This window comes from Erinaceus europaeus, chromosome 7 (genome assembly GCF_950295315.1).
Source record: "Erinaceus europaeus chromosome 7, mEriEur2.1, whole genome shotgun sequence".
Lineage (NCBI taxonomy): Eukaryota > Metazoa > Chordata > Mammalia > Eulipotyphla > Erinaceidae > Erinaceus > Erinaceus europaeus.
In genome coordinates this window covers 63163330-63189611 of record NC_080168.1, presented here as the reverse complement: position 1 = coordinate 63189611, position 26282 = coordinate 63163330, and the positions used below count along the sequence as shown (strand labels likewise).

Here is a 26282-nt window from a genome sequence, read left to right as displayed (position 1 = left end):
GAAGTGTCCTCACTGCAGGAGGGGAGCAGGGGCTCAAACCCAAGTCCTTGCACGGATCCTTGCACTTAACCAAGTGCACCGCTGCCTAGCCTCTATTCCTAGGTTTCTTTCAGGAAGCAAGTCATCGTATTCTAAAATACTCCTTTATATTCACATACTTATTAAAAGTAACTGCTCCTGTCAAATTAACTCAATTACATTCCATTTTTTAAGCTAACTGTGTGAACTCCATGGACCCACAAGGTAACTTCTTTCCATTATTTACTATATGCAGAAAAGACTGAGTTTGGCTATGTAATTATCACTCCTGGGCTTCTAATCACCCTGACAGTAACTATAACACAACCATTTCCCAGTGGTACCAGAACTCTGACATTAGATTTCTGCAAGCATATGAAGATCCCAATATGAAAAGTAACATGTCACTATACAGCATTTCTGTAAGAATGCAGCTCTAGGTTAATGTCCTCAAATGTCAATATACCTATATATAAAAACGGGTACTGCTTCTAACTTATTGGCTTTGTTTGAGAGTCTTAAACAGAATCCCAGTTCCAAAATTTCCTCTCTGCCAGTTTATTTCTAGTCATGTCATAGCTGCTCTACTTATAAATCATGGACAGTAACAATATCTGTTCCATGCTACATGTCCTCTATATTCTTGTGAATTTCAGGGTATATCCTGTATTAAAATAAATAACTACCTAATTTTCCCTTTCATTAAGTCAAGATTAGAAATAGATTTTTTTAAAAGTCTGAATGACCCACTCTCTGTAATTCCTTAGAGTAAGCTAACATATGAAAACGGTTATTGAAATTCTTGACAGGACTCTTCATTACTGCAGAGTCACATAATGAGTTTTATGAATGACATTAAGGAACTATTCATTCCTTCCTTCTAAGCTCTTTCCTGAATCTCCCTAACACCTAACACAGCTAATGTGGTATCTACCTCAGCTTTTGTTCCAGCCTGAGTGGGGCATGGGAGTACCAGACAGACAGTGAGGAAAGCTACAACACAATGAGACAGAAGAAATCCCCACTTCCCATGGGAATACTTCCTACGAGGGACAAGAGATTACGGAATCCTGAGCCCCCCCCCCCACACACAAGGAGAAGCAGGAGTTTGCTCTCAAGTTTAGAGCAGAGATGCCATTACTGTAAGTGGAGTACTCTGAAAGGTAAATGGACTTCAAAATGCTTGTGCAGGTTGACTTTCTAATGGGAGTATTCATTACTGTCAGATATGATCGGAGCATGTGTCTATAAGGGCATCTGGGAAGCTCCTGCTGGCACATGTCCTGTCACCTTGAGGACCCATCCCTAGCATGGCAGGTGCCCCCAACGACTGTGACCTATGGGAGGAAGAATAAGCTTAAATGTAAACATTTTACCCTTTACCTAAACCCAGTCCAAGTGAAAAGTAAAGGCCCCCAAAGTTCTGAGACCACTGCAGTCCACCTGTTTTGACACATGGGGGTGGGTGGTGGTGGCTGGAGAGATGCACAGTGTGAGAGCTGCAGACTTCCATACCTGAGGCCCTAGAAACCCCGGGTTCAATGCCTAGCACTACTGTATGCCAGAGCAAAGTGGTACTCTGGTCTCTTTCTATCATTCTCTCCCTCCCTCTCATGTAAATAAATCAATCAATCTCAAAAAAAAAAAAAAAGAAAGAAAAAGAATTCTGGAATCACGAGCACACCTAGATGCCTATTTGAGCCTGCTTCTCAGGCCATTAAAAGAAGAAAATACAGAACAAATTTCTGATTTTTCTAGACTCTCCTGCCCCTGGCCAAGTTCACCCTCAAAGATCCTGTTTTGCTTTGTATTGTCATGGTGGTGTGATTTCAACCCTCCAGCCATTTATAAAGAATTCTGAGAGAAGAATGGGATCTGTATAGGTTACAAAGTCTCCAGAGTGTCTCTATTCTGGGTTTTTTTTTTCTCCCCACTTTACAGGACTCTTTTGTAAGTGCAGTTAAAAGACTTCAGTTGGTGCTCTGACAGAGGCTGGGAAGTCATTTTTAAGGGAAAGATAAGACATGCCTACTTGTTTGCCTAAAATCTCACTGGACAGAAATGTCTTGTCACAGACTGCCTAGTCAGTCTGTGAGCTGAAGCTCATTGAACGCTCATTAAGTCACCAAGAAACTGGCCAGTAAGAAGCCATCTAAGCAGATTTACCCATGTGGTCAGATTCTGGTATGGGAACAAATTCTCAAATCCAGGTAGTGGGGCAGCAACCCTGGTCAGATGCAACCAGTCCCCTGCAGGAAAAGGCAGGCAGTGCAACTAGAAATAAGAAACCAACCAGGGAGCTAGCTCAGCCTGCCAGAGCACCAACTGGGACAGGAGCAGGTCTGAGGCCAGAGTGAGAGGGGGGGTGGGGGAGGCAGGTTCCATCTCTGGTGCCACCTTAGGCCAGAGTTGAGCAGGGCTCTGGTCCACAGTCTCCTGATCCACTTCTATTCTTTCTCTCTCCTCAAAATGCATCCATATTAAAAATAATAATAATAATAATTAAAAAATAAAATAAAACAAGAGACAGAGAACACATTTACCAATGATATTCAAATCACTGGCAGTGAGAATGTCTTCCCCCCCCCCATCCCATTCTCCTAGCCTTACAGGAGTGACATTTCTTCCCCAATCTGAGAATCCTGACAGCTACTGAGATGACTGAGATACTCAGTCTCTCTGTATATCTTAGTGACAAGTTATTTTTAAAATCACTTGATTTAGAAAACTCCAATCATGGTAATTTCCTGGGAATTCTTAGTACACAAATTAAAAGTTTTAAATTGCTCTGCAGGAATGTGTGAGTTAAATAATCTTAATTAGAAAATACCGACACCAGTGCATATTTATCAGCTGCTTGTAACATCTGTCCCCGCCAGGAATTATCTCAGGGATGCTCCAAGAGCCCATGGCTGGGGTCGGTGGCGTTGAGAATTCCACCATAGAAACACCACTCACTGCCCGCATCCACCTCTGGGCTTAGGGCCCGGCCACTCCCTCCCCTTAACCCTCTTCCCTACATCCAAAAGAAGGGTGACATTTCCATCATGGGTGAATGCTGCTGTTTTAAAGATCAAGTGAAATAAGGCTGACGGGAGATTTCAGGAAGTCACAGGTCATGGAAGTGTAACCAGATATAAAAACTGCAAAATAGGAGCCATGGAGGCAGCTGGGTGGCTTGAGCATGGGACTGCATGCATGTGTGATGTCCCCAGTTTCATCACAGGCACCACTCATGTCTGAGGGATGCTTGGCTTCCCTCTCTCTCATTAAGTATATATTTCTCTAATTTTTTTTTTTTTTTTTTTGCTTCCAGGGTTATCTCTGGGGCTTGGTGCCTGCATTATGAATCCACTGCTCCTGGAGGCTATTTCCCCCTCGTTTTTGTTGACCTTGTTGTTTTTATTGTTGTCATTGTTGTTGGATAGGACAGAGAGAAATCAAGAGAGAAGGTTAAGACAGAGGGGGAGAGAAGGCTAGACACCTGCAGGCCCACTTCACCACTGGGGGAAAAAAAAAAGCAGTCCCCCTGCAGGTGGGGAGCTGGGGATTTGAACTTGGATTCTTATGGGAGTACTTGTGCTTCGTGCCATGTGCACTTAACCCGCTGCACCAATGCCCAGCCCCTTAACATTTCTTTAAAAAATGTTATTTATTTATTTATTATTGGGTAAAGACAAAGAGAAATGGAGAGGGGGGAGGAGATAGAGAAGGAGAGACACCGACAGCCCTACTTCACCACTTGTGAAGCTTTCCTCCTGAGGGAACCAGGGGCCTGAACCCAGGTCCTTGCACACTGTGATGTGTGCACTTAACCAGGTACACCACTGCCTGGCCCCCGATCTTTTTTTTTAACAAAATTCCACTGACTGGGGAGATGGCTGAGCTGGGAGAGCATCAGCCTTGCATATCTGAGTTACTGTCTCTACCCCGGAGCCCCATGTTCCGAATCTTATTTTGGCTTCTCTGCCTCATAGGAAACCCTCTTTCCTTCACATACAGTCAATAAATACACTCCTGAAATAAACAAAGTTGGAAAGCTAAGTCTCGTAAAGACTGTACTTCACAACGTGAATGTTCATACAAACACTGTGTCTTCCTGGAGAAGCAAAAGGAAGCAGCAGAGCTGCCTAGCCAACCAAGCTGCCTCCCTTCTGCCTCCTTCTCTCCTCCAGGACTCAGAAGGGGTAACAGCCCATGTGGAGGGATGTTGGGGGGTCAGTCAGGTAGGTCACTGCACCCCTTTTCCAGGAGAGAACCCTCTTAGTGCCTTTCAGCCGCTGCTGAGCAGAGCTGCTACCTTAGCAGAGTCCCAAACACAGTGCCACTCCCAGGCCAGGTCCCCCCACACCAGACTTCAGTGCAATCCGATCCAAGCTGTCTCCTGCCCCTGACCACAATTTTATCACGCTGCCTAATGGAACCTCCCACCTGAAAAATCAAAGTTATGCTCCCGACGTGGCAACTTTCAGAACAGACTTTTTCCTGGCCTGCTTCCCCAGCACTGGCTTGGCTTCCTGCTGCTTACTTAGTGCAGGGTGGGGCTGGGACTGGGAAGAGAGAAAAGCCAGAGTCTGCCAGGTTAGGGAGGTGGCTTAATGTCACCCAAACAAGCCACCTCCTCAGACCCTGCAGCGCTGAAGCAGGCTGGGTGTAGAACCTGCAAGACAGGGGCCTGGACTAGGCCCCAGGGTACATGCAGTCAGAGGGGTTGGGGAGGGGGCAGACAGACCAGGGCCTCCCTGCAGAGTTAGGAATGGGGCTTGGGGGGGGGGGGGCAGACCTGCCCCACTTCAGTGTCAGGGGTGTGAGGGTGCAGGCAGACCAGAGACCCCCTGCAGAGTCAGGGATGGGGATGGGAATGGGCAGGCAGATCCAGACCCCTCTGCAGTCAGGAGTGGGGCCTGGGAAGGGGCAGATAGACCAAGGTTCCCCTAAAGAGTAGGGGGTGGGACTGGGGAGAGTGCAGGCAGACCCTGGCTTCCCTGCAGAATCAGGAATGGGGTTGGGGAGGGGCAGGCAGAACCAGGCCCTTCAGAGTCAAAACTGGAGCTACAGAGGGGGTGGGCAGACCCAGGCCCCCTGCAGAGTTAGGAGGCGGGGTTGGGCGGAGGCATGCACTTGGTTAGTGTCCACTCGCTCCCGGGCCTGTGGGACTTCATGCTTACAATGATCCCAGCCCAGAATGGAGTGTCCCTGACTAGCAGGGAGGAGCTGACGCTGGCCATGAGGAAGCCCACGACGGTCACAGCGATGCCCAGCGCCAGCTGCAGCAGAGACAGCAGCAGCGGAAAGCGACAGCCGCAGCACGTGCGGGCCTCCTCATCGCAGTGCTCCGGCCCAGCTCCCGGGCCCCGCTTCGGTCCCATGTCCCCGCCGTCCGCCCTGCGCCTGTGCTCTGGGCGCTGCTGCGCGCGCGGCAGCCGGGCTGGCCGGGCGGGGCTGTTCCTCCGCGGGGCTGGACAAATATGGAAAAACATTTGCAGCCCAGGCAGAGGCCGCTGCGCACAGGGGGAGCTCAGGGGGGGTCGCCAACTGCCAACCCCAGGGCAGGACGCAGCGCCCGGGACACCCGCACAGGGCCCCAGGCCATAGGGTGCTCATCCTAGACCCGGAGCACCCCATGCGATTCCAAGAGTTGGGCTTTGCAATCACAGAAGCCAGAACTCCCAACTTTTGCACCCCATCAAGAATTCTGAATCCCCCAGAAGGGGAGAAATGTTAAGGGAAGATGAATGTTAGAGAAGAGGGCTCTGAACTACCATTTCCATCAAGACTGAGAGAAAAGAGGAAGGAAGGAAGGAAGGAAGGAAGGAAGGAAGGAAGGAAGGAAGGAAGGAAGGAAGGAAGGAAGGAGGAAAAGGAGGAGGAAGGACATACAGAAGTCAGGCTTAGATGTGACTTAGAAAGGAAGAGAAGGCAGGTTCATAGGGAGGAAAAGGAGCAAATAAATATAAATATAGATAGTTGTAGAAATAATAGTCAACCATATCTGCAACCCTGGGAGAACTACTGTAGTTTCCAATGGAGGGGATGGGGAACACAGAACTCTGGTGCTGGGAATGGCTATACCCATTACCTCATGCTTTTGTAAATCAATATTAAGTCACTAATAAAATTTTTTAAAAAATGAGTTGGGCTCTGCACTTCACGGTGCATGTCTGCTAGATCCTGTGCAGTTAGCCTGTGTGTACACCAAGTCCTGAGCACTCGACAGCGAGTCAAACCCTATGCCTTTCTCTGTGTGTGTGCGTGTGCCTGTATACTGAGGTGTATGTGTGTGTGTGTGTGTGTGTGTGTGTGTATCTGTGTGCTTTCCTCACTCACAACCTCAGTGTATTTTGGTATTTGCTTTTGTTTTCTGAGAGGTGTGGTGTAAGGTGTGGGACATTTGAGTTTAATTAATCAACAGTTTGATCTGAAACAGTCACTGCTGGTCTCTAAGCTGTGAATCCATCAGTCGAGTTGCTGTGATTTCCCCACATGGGCCCAGGCTGTCTGCTTTCCCTTGAGATTCTGTTTAAATGAGGCTGACAGATGGAGGCATCCCCCCATGGAGGCACTTGCCTTGGAAATGGCTGCTTGTCTATCTGGTGCTAAGTGTGGATGCCACCACAAGTGTGCATCCCTAACAGCTCTTTCATCACTCTTTGGGGTTCCCCGAAGAGCCTCGCCAATCTCCACGGGGATGCCCCCACCTCAAAACCTCACACCCTCCTGGAAGTGGATGCTCTGACTTGCCCTTCCCACAGCTGGGGTATTTTTAAAGCACCCACAGGGTGCTAGAACATAAGGGTGGTCAAGATGGATTTGCCCCTGTCCAGAGTCATGACAGATCAATAGCACTGATTATCCTTATTCCCACACACCTCCACTGAGTAGCACTTAAGAGCAGATTTCAGGGAAACCGGGAGGAAATGATCTCATTTTGCAGCATTTACATCTACTCTGGTGTGGTCATTTTAATATTGAGAAAGATGCATTAGAAAAAAAAATACAAGAAACAGAGCTAGGGAGAACAGCATAATGGCTGTGTTAGACTCTCATGCCTGAGGCTACTAAGTCCCCAGCACTACCATAAGCCAGAGCTGAGCAGTGTTCTGGGTTGTCTTTGTGTGTCTTTCTCATTAAAGTGAAAAACTGAAATTAAATTAAATTTTTAAAAAGGGCATGTCAAGATGCTGGGACAGACCGAGACTGCCAAGGCTGCCCCAGGATCTCTGCACACTGTCCAGCTCCCAGCCTGCCCTCTCCCTTGTATCCAGCTTACCTTGGAAACCGCCAAGTCTCCACAAAGGAGCATTGCAGGTATGAAATCTATTCTTACTCGCCTTATGAAGCACAGAGTTTTCTTGGCACCTTCCTACTAGATCGGCGAGAAGAGATCAGTGAGAAATTGGAACAAATACACAAGCTTCAAAAGCAGAACCCCAAATCGCCTGCCAGGGCTCTGATGCTCACAAGGCGGCTGAGGCCACAGCACCAGGAAGACTCCTCGAGGAGAGAGGAGGATCATAGCCATGGTGCCACCTCCCACCCCACCACCCCAGGCACCCATCTCACTTGGGTCTACCCGAGAATAACCCAAGTGACAAAGCAGAGCCACAATAGGCTGTGTGGACTATGAGTAACAGCAATTAATGACTCTAGTAAGCACCTGCTAAATACTCTGCCTGCTTCACTGTTACTCTTCATCTCAGCTTCCTAGTTACTACTTACTTTTTAAAAAATTTACTTATGGTGGCAGACCTGGTTGAGTGCACATGTCACAGTGCACAAGGACCTGGGTTCAAGCCTCTGGTCCCCCCCTGTGGAAGGGAAAGCTTTTTGAGTGGTGAAACAGTGTTGCAGGTGTCTTTCTTCCTCTCCATCTCCCCTTCCATCCCAATTTCTGACTGTCTCTATCCAATAAATAAAGAAAAAATTTTTCCCTGCCCCAGAAAATATTTTTAATTACTTATTTATTTGAGAAACTATCAAGGTAGCTCCCTACCGGCTGATTACTTTTTAATATTAATTTTGACCTTTTAAATTAAATATTTATTTATTATTGGACAGAGAGAAATTGAGAGGGCAGGGAGAGACAGACACCTTTAGACCTGTTTCACCATTTGTGAAGCTTTCCCCTGTAGGTAGGGAGCAAAGGCTTGAACCCAGATCCTCGTGCACTGATGTGTGTACTTAACCAGGTGTGCCACCACCCAGCCCCATTAATGACTTTTTTAAAAGACAGAGACAGCACAGCACCAAAGCCTGTGCCATGCCTGGGGACTGAATCAGAGATGTGCCCTCCCAGGTGAGCTACCCTGTCAGCCAGGGGTGACTGTTGATACTCTGAAAGAGAAGAAAACCGAGTATCAGAATTACTAAGGACCCAGGTTGTTAAGCCAGTTGCCTAGTCAGAGATGGAGGAGAGGGAACCCAAATGTGAATTTCTGTGGATTCCCTGCCTATTTGTTATTCCCTAGAGGCAAACAAGCAGATGGGCTATTTACATGGCTTGTGATTTTAAACAACTGAATGCTCATGGATATCACAGATAAGTTCAAGGCTATCTGGATGCTTTTCCAAAATATCTTGATTCACCACCACAATATGCAAAAGAGCTGGTGGAAACCATTATTCCTAGTGCTGATGGATGGATAACCTGGTGACCAGCTAAGTGAGTAATGAAATATCCCTAACCTTTGCCTCAAAATCTTAAATTAGATGCAACTTAAACCCAGAATTAGGGCATTCCTGTAGGCTTGTCATCTACACTGCCTAACTTATGCGGCCTTCAGTCCTAAAACAGTTGTGGTGTGAATTTTTATACTAAAGACTTACTTTTAATTGCCTGGTTGAGCCACATTACAAATGGAGCCAGTGTACCGAGCAACAGACCTAGCTAACTGCAGCCTTTACAGCATGATTGTAGCAGCTGCTTAATTTTCAGCTTTCAGAAGAGGGGAGTCAGAGGGAGCACCATAACCTGCTCGCTCCCCAGGTGCACAGCTCTGTGTGTGAGGAGTACTATGTCAGCACCATGAGATGACAACATGGAAGGTGTGTTCACACTTCCCTGATCTGGGGGAGTCAAAAGGAAGAAGAGGATGGGGAACAGTGTCCCAAGGTTGGGGAGTGTGTAATCGGAGGTGCAATGGGGTGGTGGACCATAGGGAAGTTACAAGGAAAGTCCTTCCATAATTATTGTTATTATTTCTATCTTTATTTGTTTATTGTATAGAGATAGCCAGAGATCAAGAGGAAGGAGGAGATAGAGAGGGAGAGAGGCAGAGAGACACCGGCAGCACTGTTTCACCAGTCATGAAGCTTTACCCCTGCAGGTGGGGACCAGAGACTTGAACCTGGGTCCTTGCGCATTTTAACATGTGCGCTCAACCAGGTGCATCACCACCCGGCCCCAAGTCCTTCCTTTCTTAACACGACCTTTCCTCTAAGAAAAGCCACCATTGCCAGTGTGTTGTGTAGTTTAGCAGAAGAGAATGGGGACCGGACTGCTGTTGTCCTTAGAAGTGACAATGTCTCTGTCACCGATTAAGCAATCTTCACATGTTTACAGCATGAGGAATAAGGCAGAGCATGAACCAAGTGACTTCAGAAATCCAGCTGGCTGCTGCCTGAGCTCAAAACTAAAAGAGATCCTAAATGAGGAATCCAGGGAGGGGCCAGGTGGTGATGCACCTGGTTGAGCACACGTGTTACAATGAGCAAGGACCCGGGGTTTGAGTCACCACTCCCCACCTGCAAGGGGGAAAGCTTTACAAGTGGTGAATCAGGGATACAGGTGTCTTTCTTCGTCTCTATCACACCCTTCAATTTCTGGTTGTTTCTATCCAATAAGTAAAGATAATTTAAAACTTTAAAAAATGAAAATAAAATAAAATAAAGGAACTTAGGGAGAGCAGTTAAGATAAGAGAGGTGATTTGACCCTCTGAGGAAAATAGCAAAATTCAGCTTAATGTCTGTAGCTTAAATGAAACATTATTTTTAACTACTTAACAGTTCAGGAGCTCAAAAGCAGAAAAATGCAAACTCTTTCCAAAAGTAGTGTCATTTGCAAAATGTTCTTGGAAACCCAGCTAGAAATAATCTCTAAGCCAACACAATTCTGAATACAGGAGCTTATATTCTTCGGGGACAAAAAAAAAAGTGGTTTGATAGGAAAAACAAATCACTACAGATCCAAGGTCTGTATCAAGTCCCTTAAACACATGATTAAGCATATCAGAAATGTTCACCACATAGGCGCCTGAATGACTATATGGAAGTGTCCTGGCACAGGGACAAGCATCTCTCTCTCTCTTCTTCCCTCCCTCCCTCCTTCTTTAGCTCTGGCTAAAATTAGCTGGGGAGCACAGGAATGAAGCCCCAGTTGCTAACTAAAAGAAATCACTGGGGCTCAGTGCTGGCACTAAAAACCCACCACTCCTGGTGGCTACTTTTTCCTTTATTATTTATTATTTTATTGGATAGGACAGAGAGAGGAGGGGAGATAGAGAAAGAGAGAGACACATGCAGACCTGCTTCACCACTCATGAAGTGTCCCTGCTGCAGGTGGGAAACTAGGGGCTCGAACCCGGATCCTTGCACAGGTCATTGTGCATAGTACTACATGTGTTTGACCATGTGTGCCACTGCCCGACCCCCAAGAAATCAGATTTTTCTACACATACTTCTGTACATCTAGCTTTAGTCGTGTGATTTAGACACTTCCATTGTACACTGCATACTGGAAACATCTACATTTGTTTTAATTGAGAAATACAGGGGAGCTGACACAACAGCTAACTTGGAGAGTGCACTGTTTTATATCTTTTAGCTTCTTTGTTGGGGAATTAATGGTTTACAGTCAACAGTAAAATAAAATACAATAGAAATGTGTAACATTTCTCAGTTTCCCACATAATAGTAGAAACCCCACTCAGTCTTCCTCTGTCTTCCAGGAAGACTTGAACCCTCCCCCGACAGTGTATTGTTTTGCCATGTCTGCAGCCCAACGTGGGCCCAGGTCCTCTCTGTGTCTACAGCAAAACAAAACAGGGAGGGGACCAGGAGATAGCTCACCTGACAGGGTGTATACTTTATCATGCTCCAGGGCTCAGACTTAAGTCCACCACCGACACACAGGAGCACCATGCAAAGAAGATGATTTACAGGCAGTGATGTGCACCTATCAGTTAATAAACAGATGTGAGTGTACGAAGAGTTTGTTCTGCTTTTCAAATAGAAGTGATCTCACCAGAATGTCAATTTTTTCCCTTCTTTATGGCTCCTCTGTGCTAATCACCCACTGCTGTGAATAAATCGCATGGTCACGCGATCAGGATTACTTCATGGTTCCTGTGGGTCCAGCTTACAAGCAGGAGGTGGCAGGGAAGGTTTGCTATTTTCATGCTGGGGTCTCGGTGGTAGGCTGTGAAGATGGCCTGAAGCAGCTCTGGTCTGAGTTGGGCAGGGCTGGGCAGGGAAGACGGCTTCTGAGGAGGCCTGCTCATTTGGCTGGTGGCTTGGCTCCATCTGCTTGAGCCAGAAGGAGATTCAGAAATGGAAAGAACAAGGTGAAAGCTAGTGTTTTCATAACACAGCCTCAGAAGTCACTTAGCAACATGTGAGTCACTGCCTCTGCTTTCTTTCTTTCTATCTCTCTTTCCCTTTTCTCTCTTTCTTTCTTTCTTTCAGAGGCAGAGTAAGGAAGAAGAACATCGAGGCTCTGCTCAGTTCTGATATAAAGTGGTGCCTAGGATGGAGTCTGGAGCCTCTGGGCATCAGGTATGCAAGTCCTGTGCTCTCACACAATGAACTGTCTCCCCAGCCCCAGTCTATTCTCCATAAGGGAAGCTCTCAATCCAAGGGAGAAGAGTTAGGATCCACCTGCTGAAAGGAAGAGTAACAAAGAACCTTAGAGACATTTTTAAAAACACTACTCCCTCTCTCTCTGGCTGCTTCAGGGGCTAAACTTCCTTTGCAAATCTCCTAAAGCTGGTATTCCTTTGGTTCTGTCTGTCTGCTGCTGTTTCTCCTCCTCCTCCTCCTCCTCCTTCTCTCAATCTCTCTCTCTGCTTCCAAGGTTATCACTGGGGTTCCATGCTGACACCATGAATCCACTGCTCCTGGCAGCCACTATTTCTATTTTATTGGATAGGACAGAGAGAAATTAGAGAGGAGGGGGAGATAGAGAGGGAGAGAGAAAGACACCTGTAGACCTGCTTCACCACTTGTGAAGCATCCCCCCTGCAGGTGGGAGCTGGGGGCTTGTGTTTAGTACTATGTGTGCTTAACCTGGGCCCCTCAGCTTCTTTTTCCTTGTGCTCCACATTGAACAGCTTCTCTGAAGATGCCCAGATCTACCTGACAGGCCAGACTTCTCTCCTTATACTGCTTTCTCCTTATACCCAGAGTTGGACCTCGATCTGCAAACCAGAGGTCTATTCACATCTCCACGTGTTGTCCTGCCCCAGGCGCTCCTCAAACTCACTCTATCTGTCAGCCCCAAAGAGAACTCAGTTGTGGTAACTATGCCCCCTCTGGGGATGTACCCAGAAGGCCATTCACTGCCTGGACATTGGGAGAACAACCCCCTTCCACCCATGATGACAGGTTTCCATTCCAGCGGGTCTCAGGGCAAGCACAAGAGGAAAAAATGGAGGGCTCCTGTGAAGGGGAAAGCTTAGGCCATAGGGGAAGGACAGATAATATAATGGGGAGGGAAGCTGGTCTCTTTAATTTGGACAGTTAATCAGATAAGTTCCTTGAGGTGGGAGACTTAGTCAGGAGGAAAGTCCCTTCATAAAAGAAGCGTGTCAAGCCAGATAAGATGCAATTCCACTCACGGGGGTGGGAGGAAGCTAGCTGGGAGAATTCTTCCAGCTGCCTCTGGAGTAAGGATGTGATGACTGTGGACTAGCATTCTTGTTATAAGTGACGTGGATTTTAGACACAGAGCTAACCTAGCCAATCTCACAGCATATATATCTCTTAGGTGCAGGTAAGTTCCAATGAAACGGTATCATTTTCTTTTAAAAAATCTTCTTAAAAATGTTTACTTATTTAATCCCTTTTGTTGTCCTTATTGTTTTACTGTTGTAGTTATTATTGTTGTTGTTAGTGATGTCATTGTTGTTGGATAGGACAGAGAGAAATGGAGAGAGGAGGGGAAGACAGAGAGGGGGAGAAAAAGATAGACACCTGCAGACCTGCTTTACCACTTGTGAAGTGACTCCACTGCAGGTGGGAAGCCGAGGGCTCAAACTGGGATTCTTCCTTACGCCAGTCCTCGCACTTTGAGCCACCTGTGCTTAATGTGCTGCACTATCACCCAACTGACTTCCCCCCCAAAATTATTTAAAAGTAAAGCATGATGGTAGCCCAATGGGTGCACAATGCATAGAACACTGGATTCACACACATGAGGTCCTGAGTTCAATCCCTGGCACTACATGTGTCAGAGCAACACACTGGTTCTCCCTCTCTCTTCCTCATAAATAAATAAATAAATAAATAAATAAATACAACCTTTTTTTCGCCTCCAGGGTTATCACTCGGGCTTCTTCCTGGCACTATGAATCCACTCTTCCTGGTGGCCATTTTTTTTTTTTTAATTATTGGCTAGGACAGAGAGAAACTGAGAGAGGATGGGAGGATGAGGAGATATAGGGAGAGAAAAAGATAAGACACCTGTTGACCTGCTGACTTGCTTGTGAAGTGGACCTCCTGCAGGTGGGGAGCCACGGTTCAAACCTGGGTCCTTGTGCTTGGTAATATGTGTGCTTAACCAGGTGCATCACCACCTCACTACCCAGCCCCAATACATACATCTTTAAAAGAAAAGAAAGGATGGGGTAGATAGCATAATGGTTATGCAAAGAAGCTCTCACACCTGAGGCTTTGAAGTCCCAGGTTCAGTTCTCCACACCACCATAAGCTAGAGCTGAGCAGTACTCTGGGGGGGTGAGGGTTTGAGCAGGAGTTTGGCTGTGGGAGGATTGCTGAGCCTGGCACTTGCCCATTCACAAGAGAATGTCAGTCTCGTTTAATACCATGATTTCCTGTCACTTAGAATTGAACATAAATCTAAATTATGTACATAGCAATTAATAAAATATTTTAATAAAAGAAAAAATGATATTTCATAAATTTTAGGCAATGATAATGTCTTTTTATGTTTATATCTTTTTATTTATTTATTTATTTATTTTGAATCTAAGAAAGTACTCTCACAGATTAACCCTTCAAACCCAGCCAAGCTCCTGTGCAGCTGCAGTTCTCCCCACGGGCTCAAGAGGTTGTATTTCTTTTCTTCTTCTCTGGCACTAAATCCAGGGCTCTTCCCACTTGCATTTGAATGGGCCGAGTCTATCTCTGAAGTGGAGCTGACCCACAGGCCTTGTGGGAAGGAAGCATGGGCCACCAGGTGTGCTGGACTCTCCCAGTAGATAAACTGCACTAGCACAGCTGCACGTGTGGGTAGGCCTACTTGTCAGGGCCCTGCCAGTTCTCAGGGCAGCTGGGCAGGTGTGAGAATCTAGACTGCCTGCACCATGAGGAAAGACACCTTCCTCCCCTCCCCTCCCCTCCCCTCCCCTTTATTCCCCTCCCTTCCCCTTCTTTCTTCTCCCATGGGTTTCTCTCCCCCCTTCCCTTCCTCCCCTCTCTTCCTGTCTTTCATTAGGCAGCACAAGGTCATGACCCAGGGACTCTTGTGTGTGATAACACTGAGTGGCTTCTCTGGATCAACTTTCCCATTTTTTTACTTTATAGGCAGATGGGAGAGAAGGGATAGACAGAGAGAGAGGAGAGACATCCAAGTATCACTTCACCATCCATGTGGCTCCGGTGTAATGTCCAGGGCTTGAACCCAGGGCCTCACACACAGTAAAGGGTGTACTCTTCCCTCTGAGCCCTCTCCTGGCCCCTGCCATACTCTCCTCATCACCTCTGGAACCACAATGACAGTACAGCATCAAAAGGACTCTGTAGTTCATAAATCCTGAAGTTGCCACATAATTTACATACACAATTCACCTAGATGCAGACAGTGTTGACAGGAACTATATTCCTTGAAAAATCCTTAAATTACGTTTTATTTTTAAGAATCATCTTTAAGGATAACTCAACTGAGACGCTCTGGATGAGTTCTAATCAGGTTTTCTAAATAACAACTTAAAAAGGGAGAGAGGGGGGGCTGGGCAGTGGCATGCCTGTTTAAGTACACACAGTATAAAGCTCAAGGACCTGGGTTTGAGCCCCCGGCTCTCCATCTGCAGGAGGGAAGCTTCACAAGCGGTGAAGCAGGTCTGCAGGTTTCTCTCTTTCTCTCTTCCCCTCTCTATCTCCCCTCCTCTCTCAATTTTCTCTGTCCTATCCAATAAAATGGAAAAAATGGCCACCAGGAGCAGTGGATTTGTAGTGCTGGCCCCAGCGATAACCCTGGAGAGGCAAAACAAAACAAAATGCTAAGAAGGCGCAGACAAAACAGCACACCTGGATAATACACCCACTGTGCTGTAAGGGAGCAGGTGCAAGCCTGGCCCCTTGGCAAGGGAGGTACTTCTGATGTTGTGATTGACCATTCCCTCCCTCCCCCCTCCACCGCCCCCCCCCCCGCCTTTCCTTTCTATGTATCCATCCATCTACCTGAAAAAGTCATCCCAGAGTAGTGAAGCTTTGGTAATAGCAGAAACAAAGCCACCACCAAGTCATGGACATGCCTGGGTGTTGGAAGTGCATGCTGATGTCCTTGACCACTGAGGCACCTCCTCAGAGGAGCTGAGTCATGGCATGTCTGCCCCTAGGCCAGATCACATCTCTGACTAGGCTTGTAACACACACAGTTCCTGTACACAAGTCTACACTCACACCCCAGCCTCTGGCCCCTATCTTCTCTCTGACTGGCGCTCTCTCTGCCTTTCTCCCTCTCTCTCTTGGGCAGCTGTGGGTGCAGGGGCTGGGTTCACATGACCCACCCATCTGGGCATGAGGCCCACCAGCTAGCTACGTGGTGCCGACACACCCTGGTGCCTCTGCCAAGTGACTGTCAGCCCTGCCCTGGCCCTGCCCTGGCCCCCTTCCCCTCCTGGGCACTGTCTCTTCTGCAGTTTCTCCCCGTGCTGTCCACAGAAAGGACACTCCTCCCTGTTCTCTTATCCCATGTCTGGATCATCGAGGTCTATTACTGGGGTCACAGTGTCCCTTTGTCCTCTGTAGCTCCCTCCCCTGCCCCCTGGCTCTGTGACTTTCCTGGAACAACCCCAAGAGAGACAGCTCACCACCCACCCTTTGGTCTCCTCCCCTCCTCAGGGCTTTCCATGCCTTCAGATTGCTCCTATTGGACCTTCGACCCTGCCTACTGCCCAGGGGAGGTGACTCCATCCAGATGCTGTCAACCCCCCCCCACCCCAGATCAATCATGAAACACCTGATTCTCATTTACACGTGTGCCCTTTGCACCTGTGAAAGCTCCCTACCCTGCCCTCCCCCCGTCACGCCTAACTCCACTGTGGACTTCAGATAGTCTCAGGACAGTCACTCAGCTGCTGGCATTTCAAAAATGACACTTTGTGGGGACCAGAGAGATAGCTCACCTGGTAGAGTGCCCACCCCACCATGAGCAAAGCCCCCTGGGTTCAAGCCCCCATACCACATGGGATGACTATGGACAGTGAAGCAGTGCTGTGGTGTATCTCACTCTTTTCTCTCTCCCCTCTCCCTCTAAGACAAAGAATGAAAAGTATGTGGAAGAGATCTCACCAGGTAGAGTGTACATCTCCCTATGTGTGTAGGCCAAGTTCAATCCTGGCATTACATGGGAGTGCCACAGAACTGGGGAAGTGTGGTCCAGAAGGAGACAAGGGGGTTACAGCACTGGATGTAAAAGCATCAGGTCCTGATTCCTGTCATAGCCTGTGCCAGAGTGATGCTCTGCTTCTCTTTCTTGCTCCTCTCTCTCTAAAAAAAGGAAATGCACACACACACACACACGCACACGCACACGCACACGCACACGCACACACACACACACACACACACACACGCACACACACCCTGGAGAAGCCCCAGTGCTGTGGGCTCTTTCTGGAGAAAATAAAACATTTTGATGAACTATATTAAATATGGGGGGCTCTGGGGGAGGGAACTGGGGAGACAGCATAATAGTTCTGCAAAAGTCTTTCGTACCTGGGACTTCAAGGTCTCAAGGTTCAATCCCCAGCACCACAAGCCAGAGCTGAGCAAGGCTCTGCTCTCTCTGTATCATGCTCATTAAAATAAAATATAAAAATATTTTTAAAACTATATTGGTCAAATCTTTAAAAAAATTTTCTATTATCTTTATTTATTTACTGAATAGAAACAGCCAAATATCAAGAGGGAAAGGGGAGATTGACTGAGAGGGAGAGAGACAGAGAGAGATACCTACAGCACTGCTTCACCTCTTGCAAAGCTTTCCCCCTGCAGGTGGGGGCTGGGGGCTTGAACCCAGGTCCTTGTACATGGTAACATGTGCACTCAACTAGGTGCTACCACCTGGCCCCTTCTTGATGGAGAAAGGTTCACCTTTCTCAAAATTTTTTCCCTAGGCCATTTTTCAAATTGGTGATTTGTAGTGGTTTACAGAGATTCCAGGATCTAATTCCACACTGCACCCTCCACTGAAGTTTTGTGCCCACAGCCTCCCAACAACAGCTACCACGGTTCTCATGAAGTTGTTCTTTGGGGCAAAGTGGACAGAACTGGAGGTGATTATGCATCACAAAATAAGAAGAGGTGAAAGACAACGACCAGATGGTTTCACTCCTATGAGGAATCTACAGAACTGACACGTGGGAGAAAAAGGAAAAAAAAAAAAAACAGAAGTAAACATGGTCACCTTTCTCAAATGATACACTTCCTAAAACATCACACTGGGGTGACAAATGCCACCCTGGGGCTTGGAGTCCCCCTTAATATTGGGAAACAAGCTGCTCACACACACTGTGACCCCAGGAGTTAGCCAGCTGCACCCCTCCACTGTGTACAGAGGGTTGTCAGGAAAGTCATAATGCATTCTTACACAGAAAAATATGTCATGACTTTTCTGATATCTCAACCTATATGTGTATGTATGTGTGTATATATATGTGTGTGTATTTATGTGTTAAAATAAAATAAATCATCCTCCACAATTGTGAAAACTGGTCACTGGGGATAGAGGGAGGGTCTTCAATTTTATTTATTTATTTATTTACTTACTTATTTACTTATTTCACCTCCAGGGTTATTGCTGGGGCTTGATGGTGGCACTACAAATCCACAGCTCTTGGTGGCCATTTGTCCCCCCCCCTTTCTTTTTTTGAACAGGACAGAGAGAAACTGAGAGGGGGAGAGATAGAAAGAGTGAGAGAAAAAGATAGGCAACTTGCAGAACTGCTCCACTGCTAGTGAAGCATGCCCCCTGCAAGTGGGAGCTGGGGGCTCAAACCTGGATCCTGTGCACTTAATCGGGTGTGCCACCACCTGGCCCTGCCCTCAATTTATTTTCCAGTCACAGAGGCAATAAGCAGAGATTTAATCACACAGTAAAGACCAAATTAAAGTGGTAACACAGGGGGTCAAAGCACACTCTGCTGTATATGAAACCCTGGGTTCAATCCCCTGGACCACATGGGAGCACCACAGGGGCCACTGCAAGAGCTCTATGGATGATAGGCTGTTGTGTCTCTCCCTCTCTCTCTCAAAAAAAAAAAAAAATGAATGAGCAATGGACTAGGGAGGCTGCTTAGAGGAGGTCACTGTACCAGCACAAGGCTGTATTCATTCATTTTCTTATCACAGAAAGCAAAATCACAGTGTGGCCAATGGAGAAATTCTCTCAGGAATGGATCCCCGCGTGTTAACTGAACTTCTTCTAGCGTTTGCCCTTCTTCTGTAGCCAGTCAACAGCGTCAGGTTGAGCTTGATGTAAAGTTTCGAGACCTCCTTTGAATCTGGAGAGGTGGCAGTCGTTGACTATGTGGGTCATAGTCTGTCTGTAGCCGCAGGGGCAGTTCGGGTTGTCTCTGGCTCTCCAGCGATGGAACATAGCGGCGCACCGGCCATGGCCTGTTCGATAGCGATTGAGGAGGGCCCAATCATAACGTGCTAGCTCAAAGCCGGGTTGACGCTTGCAGGGGTCTGTGATGAGGTGTTTGTTCTTTACCTCAGCTGACTGCCAACTCTGTTTCCAAGAGTCTGGAACAGAGAAGTTCAGTTAACTGAACTGATCTTCAATGATTAGAAACTGCAGAATGCCGTCTTTCACAAGGAAGTTTTGCCATAAGAAGAGCTGGGTACTGTGCTAGGATAAAGGCAGGGGCTGCTGGGGGGAGGTGTTCTTGCCAGCCATGGCTGTGAATCAATCGCAGCTGCCACTCTAAGTGCCTGTGTCTCCTCCAGAGAACCCAGCTGAGGAAGCGGGCAGGCACAGGGACACAGAAGCTGTGCTTTTCAAAAGCTCTGGAGGTAACTGTGGTCATAAGCCAAGTTACCCTCATGTAGACCAAGGCACTCAACAAAGGTGAAGCATCTGAAATAACTCTGGTCCCTTTCACCCTTGCTGATGAAAAGAAGTTAAATGTTGAGGGCAGAGGGTTGATAGTATAATGGTTATGCAAACAGACCCTCATGCCTGAGGCTCCAAAGTCTCAGGTTCAATCCCCCACACCACCATAAGCCAGAGTTGAGCAGTGCTCTGGTTATAAAAAAAAAAAAAAAAGTTAAACGTTGACTTAGTAAAGCTAGGGCTGCTCAAATGTTGCACAGTTTTCTCTGGGAAGTTTCACCAAAGGTAACTTAAGAGCCTTGCAGAATGATCCTCCTTACTACCGATGTCTGTGCAAACCTTGTCATTTTCCTTTGGCTACAGACTGACTGCCAACAGAATGGCTGTGTGCAGATTTAGAGGGACAGAAGTCTAGAGTCAAAGGCATTCATCATCTCTCCCCTCAACTCTTGTTAGTCCTTCACCAAATTTAACTCAAAATGGATCAATGATCTGGATATTAGACCTGAAACTATAAAACACATAGAAGAATACATCGGTGAAACATTTCAGGACCTTGACATTAAAGACGTATTTGGAGACTCTACCCCATGGGCAAAGGAAATAAAAACAAGAATGAGCAAATGGGACTATATCAAATTAAAAAATTTCTAGTCTTTTGGAATGAATGAATGAATGAAACTTCATCTTTACAGAGCAGGCTGGGATTCATTGTGCCAATTGCCCATGGTCTCATGACTAGCTGGTAACTATACCGGAACTCAAAACTCATAAAACCCGTTCTGTTCTTTCTTCTTCTTTTTTCTTCTTCCATCTCCTTCTAGGGTTACCACTGGGGCTTGGTGCTGGCAGTACAAATCCACTGCCTCTGGTGGCCATTTTTTCTTTTCATTTCTTTCTTTTTTTTTTAATTATTGAATAGGATCGAGAGAAATTGAGAGAGGAGGAGGAAATAAAGGGGCAGAGAGAAAGGTAGCCACTTGCAGACCTGCTTCATTACTTGTGAAGCATCCTCCTTTCCCCCAGCAAGTGGGGAGCTAGGGGCATGAACCCAGATCCTTGCATGGGCCTTTGCACTTAGCACTATGTGTGCTTAACTGGGTGTGCCACTGCCCCGCCCCCTTAGACCCATTCTTGTACCCATGTCTGGCCCACATTTTGACTCGCCTCCAAACAAGTGTCCTTCACTGCAAAACTTAAACCCCATCTTCAGGAATGCTCTCAGCTTCCATATCAAGTGCTAAGAGATGCAGGACCACACAGGATTCAGGAACAATTCTCCAACAACTGACCAAAACAAACACAACAACTGCTGTGTGAACAGCAGGCCTTACAGAGCCAGGTCTTCAAAAGGGACACATTTCCGCACCTATGCTCTGCTTTCCCTAAGCCCAGTCTCTGGTCTTCTCTGCTTGCAGTGTCCCCCTCCACTCTTCAGTGTCCAGTGAGAGGCACCGTGCTGAACCAGCTCCTGCAGACACCATCTCCTGGGCCCATTTGGGGTTGCATCATCCACCAAAGCAAAATAAATAAACAAATAAATAAACTTTGATGCAAAATTTGTATCTCCAGGGCCAGGTGGTGGTGCACCTGGTTAAGAGCACACATTACAGTGCACAAGGACCCAGGTTTAATCCACTGATCCCTACCTGCAGGGAGAAAGCTTTGCATGTGGTGAAGCAGGGCTGCAGGTGTCTTTCTGTCTCTCTCCCTATTTCTCCCGCCCCTCTCAATTTCTCTCTGTCTTATCCAATAATAAACAAATCTAAAAAAATTAAAAATTAAATTAGTATCTCTGCTGTTGAAATAAGACATTCTGGGATAAGACCGTCAGACTGCCTCTCTAATTGCTTTCTGCAAAGCCCCTAGGAGAAGCTGGAGAAATGGCTTCTCCAGGTCCTTGGAGCCACACCCCTCCTGTTAGAGCCCCAGGGAGCGAACAATTATGACAACCAAGCTGACACCCCTTTCCCTTCCCAGGATGCAGGAGGATGCTGGGGCTGTCATTCTCATTCAGCTTCCTGGCACAGCTCTTTGGTGAGCCTGTTTGCAGAAGGAAACTTGGGGCTTGGGTCCACGAAGAAGTGGTTAAAATGAAAGGTTTCCCCCACTCCACTGAGAGTAGCTACTTCAGGTAAAAAGAATAAAGCAGGAATGACAACACTCGGGGGAGGGGGGGAGGTGTCCCTGGCTCTTGGTCTACTTGACAGGCCCTTGTAAATAGAAGTAGTCCCTGTAAAGCCTCTGTGTGTGTGTGTGTGTGTGTGTGTGTGTGTGTGTGTGTGTGCGCGCGCGCGCGCGCGCAATGCTGAGAAACTATCTGCAACCTTCAAGGGCAAGCGTGGCCATGAGTATGGCCACCTGATGGACCAGCAGACAACAGGGCTTGCTCCCCACCCCAAAAAAATAAAAACCAGGTCATCCTGCCCCTCCAGGTTGATGAATTCTTCCCCCGAACCACCACTGTGAGCATTCCTGTGTGCACTCTGGTCCAGAGCTAAACTGCACACTTGGGGCTGTGGACAGGTCCTGGGGGACACTGACACCTGTGTTCCTCATGCTCCCCTGTGAAAACTATGGGCAGCTTCCCAGTTTTGTGAGTCCTGTAGTTTTGGAATTTGTACAGGTGGACTGCAATGCTTAGTTACTAAGCTGTGAACTTAAAAAGCAAGATCTGGGCTTGAGGAATAACATGCTGGGCACCCAGGAAGCACAGGCAAAGACTGGGTGGGAGAAATCTCATTTCATAAGTTTGGGGGTTTGCTGAACTTTCGTGGCATGAGACTGTGTGTGGAGCTTCTTCTAGTTGGTGAGGGCTTGGAAGGAAGAGTGGGAGGTGAAGGGAAAAGTCCTGCCCTTGTCACCTCCATGGACCTGCAGGCACCCTGTGTGGAGTGGTGTCAGAACGCTCTGTTCCTGCCTCAAGAAGTCTCACTGCTCCTGCATGTGAATGAATATTCAGCACCTCCACCTTGGATTCCATTGGCTAATGATCTCCAAGGCCTGCGCTCCCTCCTGCTTGAGCAAGGGCTGTTCTTCTCTCTCAGCTCCCGCTATCTATTCACATCTCCAGGAGAAGTGGGTAAGGAAGGGGAGCAGCAAACCCACAGACCACTCCCAACCCAAGTGCCTAGCTCTCTGGCTGCCAGGGCGCCAGGGTGAAAAGCTCCAGGGGCGGGGCAGGCAGGGGAGCTCTGCTGTGTCATGGGAAAGGCAGGCCCCCACTCAGAGACAGCAGGCTCAGGCTGCACTGGAGCATGCACTGCAGGAAGCAAACAGAGGCACAGGGCCTGTTGGAAGGCTCCCAGGCCACCTGAAGGTTTCAGTTCCCACATGCCAGTGGCCACACTGGTTCCATGATGCCCCGTGTGTGAGAGGGGTGGCTGAACCAATGGAGGGCAGGCCCCACGCTCAGGCCAGCCTCCTTTGCTGGCTGGCATGTCTTGGAGACTTCCACACCTGGTGCTGCACATTGGGGAGGAAGTCTGACGGGGCACCTGAGGGGCCTCCCAGGGATGTAGGGAGTTTCTGAGGCTGTAGGGATTCCTCCGGCAGACACTGAGAACTGGTCCTGAGGGAGGACTGGCCAGGGAAGCACAGAGCCCCCCAATAGGTGTGTGGAGGGAAAGAGGCTTCTCCACCCAGCCCAGTCCCCTACCCCTGGGGTGTGTGGTAGCCCCCACCTCCAGACCATACTCTGTTCTCCCCACTGCCCCAGCTGGGTGTCTAGAATGCAGCCTGGTCCCAGGGCTTTCCCACCCGTCTCTTCCCCCCACAGCAGCCCTGCCTCTCCTTCAGAAGTCCCCTTCCAGCACAGAGCCAGCCACCATGCACACCAGCTCAGCACAGCAGTGAGGGCTGGGGCAGCTCTGTGAACGCCACCCTTTCCAGAATCTCATGTCTTCACTGTTCACAGCTGTTGTCTCTTTAATGTAGCCTCAGGCAAGTGTGAGGCCTTCGAGCCTCTCCTCAGCTCAATTCTCCTTTTTTTTTTTCTTTTGCTTTGTTTTCAGCTCAATTCTTAAGCCACATTTTTTAAGCTTTGGAGGAATATTTCATTTTATTATTACTTTTTGTATTAATAGTGGGTTACAATATTTAAGATTATAGTGTATAGTTCCACACGAACTCACCACCAAGGATCTGTGTCTCCCACCAGTCTCCCGCCTCCCAAAGATCACCACTGTGAGTGTTTTCACAAAGTCTTACAGTTTACTTGCTTGTGTGTGTGTGTGTGTGTGTGTGTGTGTGTGTATTTGCAAGTTCATGTGTATCAGTTCTCCAGGTGCTACCTATAAGTGAAACCATCCAGTAGTTAGTTGCCTTTCATCTCTTATCTTGCTAAGTTAACCTACATTTTTTTGAGACAGAGAGGAGACACCAAAGCACAGCTCCCCTAGCCACAGCACCAGGGCTCCACCCTAGGAGCCCATGTGTGATACAACATGTGCTCCAGCCGCTGACCCATTTCCCATTCCCATCACAGTCTGTGAACTGCCACCTTTCTGGCCTCCAGATGCCTGGAGATACTCCCGGGCCCTGACACAGGCTTGTAAACAAATGTGCGTGCATGCACATGCACAGGCACACACACTCATGTCCACTTGGCTGTCAACAACCTCAGATAGTTGTTCTTATCATTTCCATGCTGCAGATACAAAACCTGAGGCACAAAGAAATGAGGACATTTGCTCAAAGGTAGCTGAGACAGGGCCTTGGTGGTCTGAGGGCAGCTGAGATGGTCACCAGGGAAGGTTCCTGCTTTGCCATGTGCATGACCTGGGTTCCAGCAGCCAGCCCCCATGGAGCTGGAGCTCACTTCAGCACTGTGGTCTCAGTCTCAGTCTCTCTCTCTCTTTGCCACCAGGCCTATTGCTGGATCTTGGTGCCTGCACTATGAATCCACTGCTCCTAGTGGCCATTTTTCCTTTTTTTATTTTCCTTTCTTTCTTTCTCTTTCTATTGGATGGGGCAGAGAAAAATTAACAGGGGAAGGGAGATATAGAGAGAGACAGACACCTACAGACCTGCTTCACTGCTCATGAAGCATTCTTCCTGCAGGTAGGGAGCTGTGCCTGAACCTCAGTCACTGAACATGGATAAATGTGTGCTTTACTGGGTGCACCACCACCTGCCCCTCTACCCCTTCCTCTATCTCAGAGTCAGCCTGCAGCACAGCAGCCCTGGCTACTCAAGGAAGCACGAGGCCTTTGGTCTGCAGTGCAGGCCCAGAGTCTTAACACTAAGCTCCCACACATGGGAGTGCCTCGGGTCACCCTGGCCACCTGGCCCCCCAGTTTTCCCTCCTGGTGCCAAATAGGCACTAAAGCATGTGATGGTTTCCAGTGATTGGATGATTGCAAGGAAGCTGACCCAGCCAGGGCCAGCCTGCAGTGAGGACTCGGCCTTGTTCCCGGCGTGCAGCCGTCTGCCACCGGGCTTGACCAAGCAGAGCATCAGAGTGAACAGGGCCCTGGGGGAGGGGGGTGGGGAGCAAGCCCAGGGCCTGTGCTCAACCCAGAAAATATCCAGCCCAATTGCACATATTACTAAGCAAGAGGACCCGGGTTCAAGCCCTCTACTTCCTACCTGGAGTCCACTGGAGCAGGTCTGCAAGTGTCTTTCTCCCTCTCTATCTCCCCTCCCCTTGCAATTTCTCTCTGTCCTATCCAATAAAAAAAATTAGAAAGAAAAAGACATGAAAACACTGATGTGAAGGACATGTTCGCCCCTATGTACATAAGTGATCATTCACAACAGCCAAAGAGTGGAAGCAGCCTAGATGTCTGTTGAGAGATGACTGGCTTAAGACATATACTCAGTGGAGTGTTGCTACTACTCAACAGTTTAAAAAGATGATTTTGTGTCCTTAGAAGCAAAACAGACAGAAGCGGAGGTGAGTTTGCTTAGCAAGGAAACTTAGTAAGGAAGATAGTGAAAGACAACTACCCATGGTTTCACTCGTATGTGCAATCTTGAGATCTGACACACATGAAACATACTTCACTGAGCTTTCACCCTGGTGTGGAAGGGTGAAAGCTACATCTGACCTCCAACTCACTGTCTTCACTCCCTTGGGTCCAGGGAAACAGAGAGTGATGTCAGTGCCATCATCCACGTGGGGCAGCCCTCAGAGCTTGTCCATCCCACCCACCACTAGGTTGCTCTGACTGACCTGGAGCCAGGAATGAATGAACCAAGCTCATGTATGCTGGATGCCACTGAGAAGCCACCCACAGGCAAGTTTTTCTATTTTTTTTTGGGGGGGGAGGTCAGGGGTTTGGTGTTGGTGAAGGAAGAGACAGACACTGAGGAGACCCCCACAGCATTGCTCCCTCATGGTGTTCCCATGTAGTGTCAAGATTCAAGCCCAGGATCTCTCACAAAACAAGGTGTGCTTTGCCTGATGAGCTGGCTCCTGGTCCCTGTTTGTTGGCTGGTTAGTTTGCCTCAAGGGTTATCACTGGGACTCAGTGCTGGCAGGATGACTCCACTGCTCCCAGCAGTTGTTTTTATTTCTTTTTCTTCCCGCAGAGATGGAGGGAAGTAGAGAAGGAGAGAGAAATAGAGACACCCACAGCTTGTAAGGTTTTCCCCTGCTCCCCTCCCCATCTCACCCATGTAGGGCTCAGGGGCTTGAACCCAGATTTTTTTTTTTTTTGCCTCTCAGGTAATCGCTGGGGCTCAGTGGCTACATTATGAATCCACTGCTCCTGAAGCCTTTTTTTTTTTAAAAAAAATTACTAT

At 47.9% G+C, this 26282-nt stretch overlaps 1 protein-coding gene across 2 annotated transcripts in view; it reads right to left on the bottom strand.

Moving 5' to 3' along the window:
- SSPN (sarcospan) overlaps nt 1–26282 on the bottom strand; it is a 100149-nt gene that overhangs the window by 37146 nt on the left and 36721 nt on the right. Inside the window, exon 1 of one of the 2 annotated variants that reach the window (XM_007517923.3) lies at nt 5187–5441. The exons of the other annotated variant lie outside the window; for it this stretch is intronic. Coding sequence (XP_007517985.1) covers nt 5187–5387 — 201 coding nt within the window. The 5' untranslated portion in view covers nt 5388–5441. Of the gene's footprint in view, nt 1–5186; nt 5442–26282 lie in introns of those variants that run through there. 2 annotated transcript variants of the gene reach the window in all.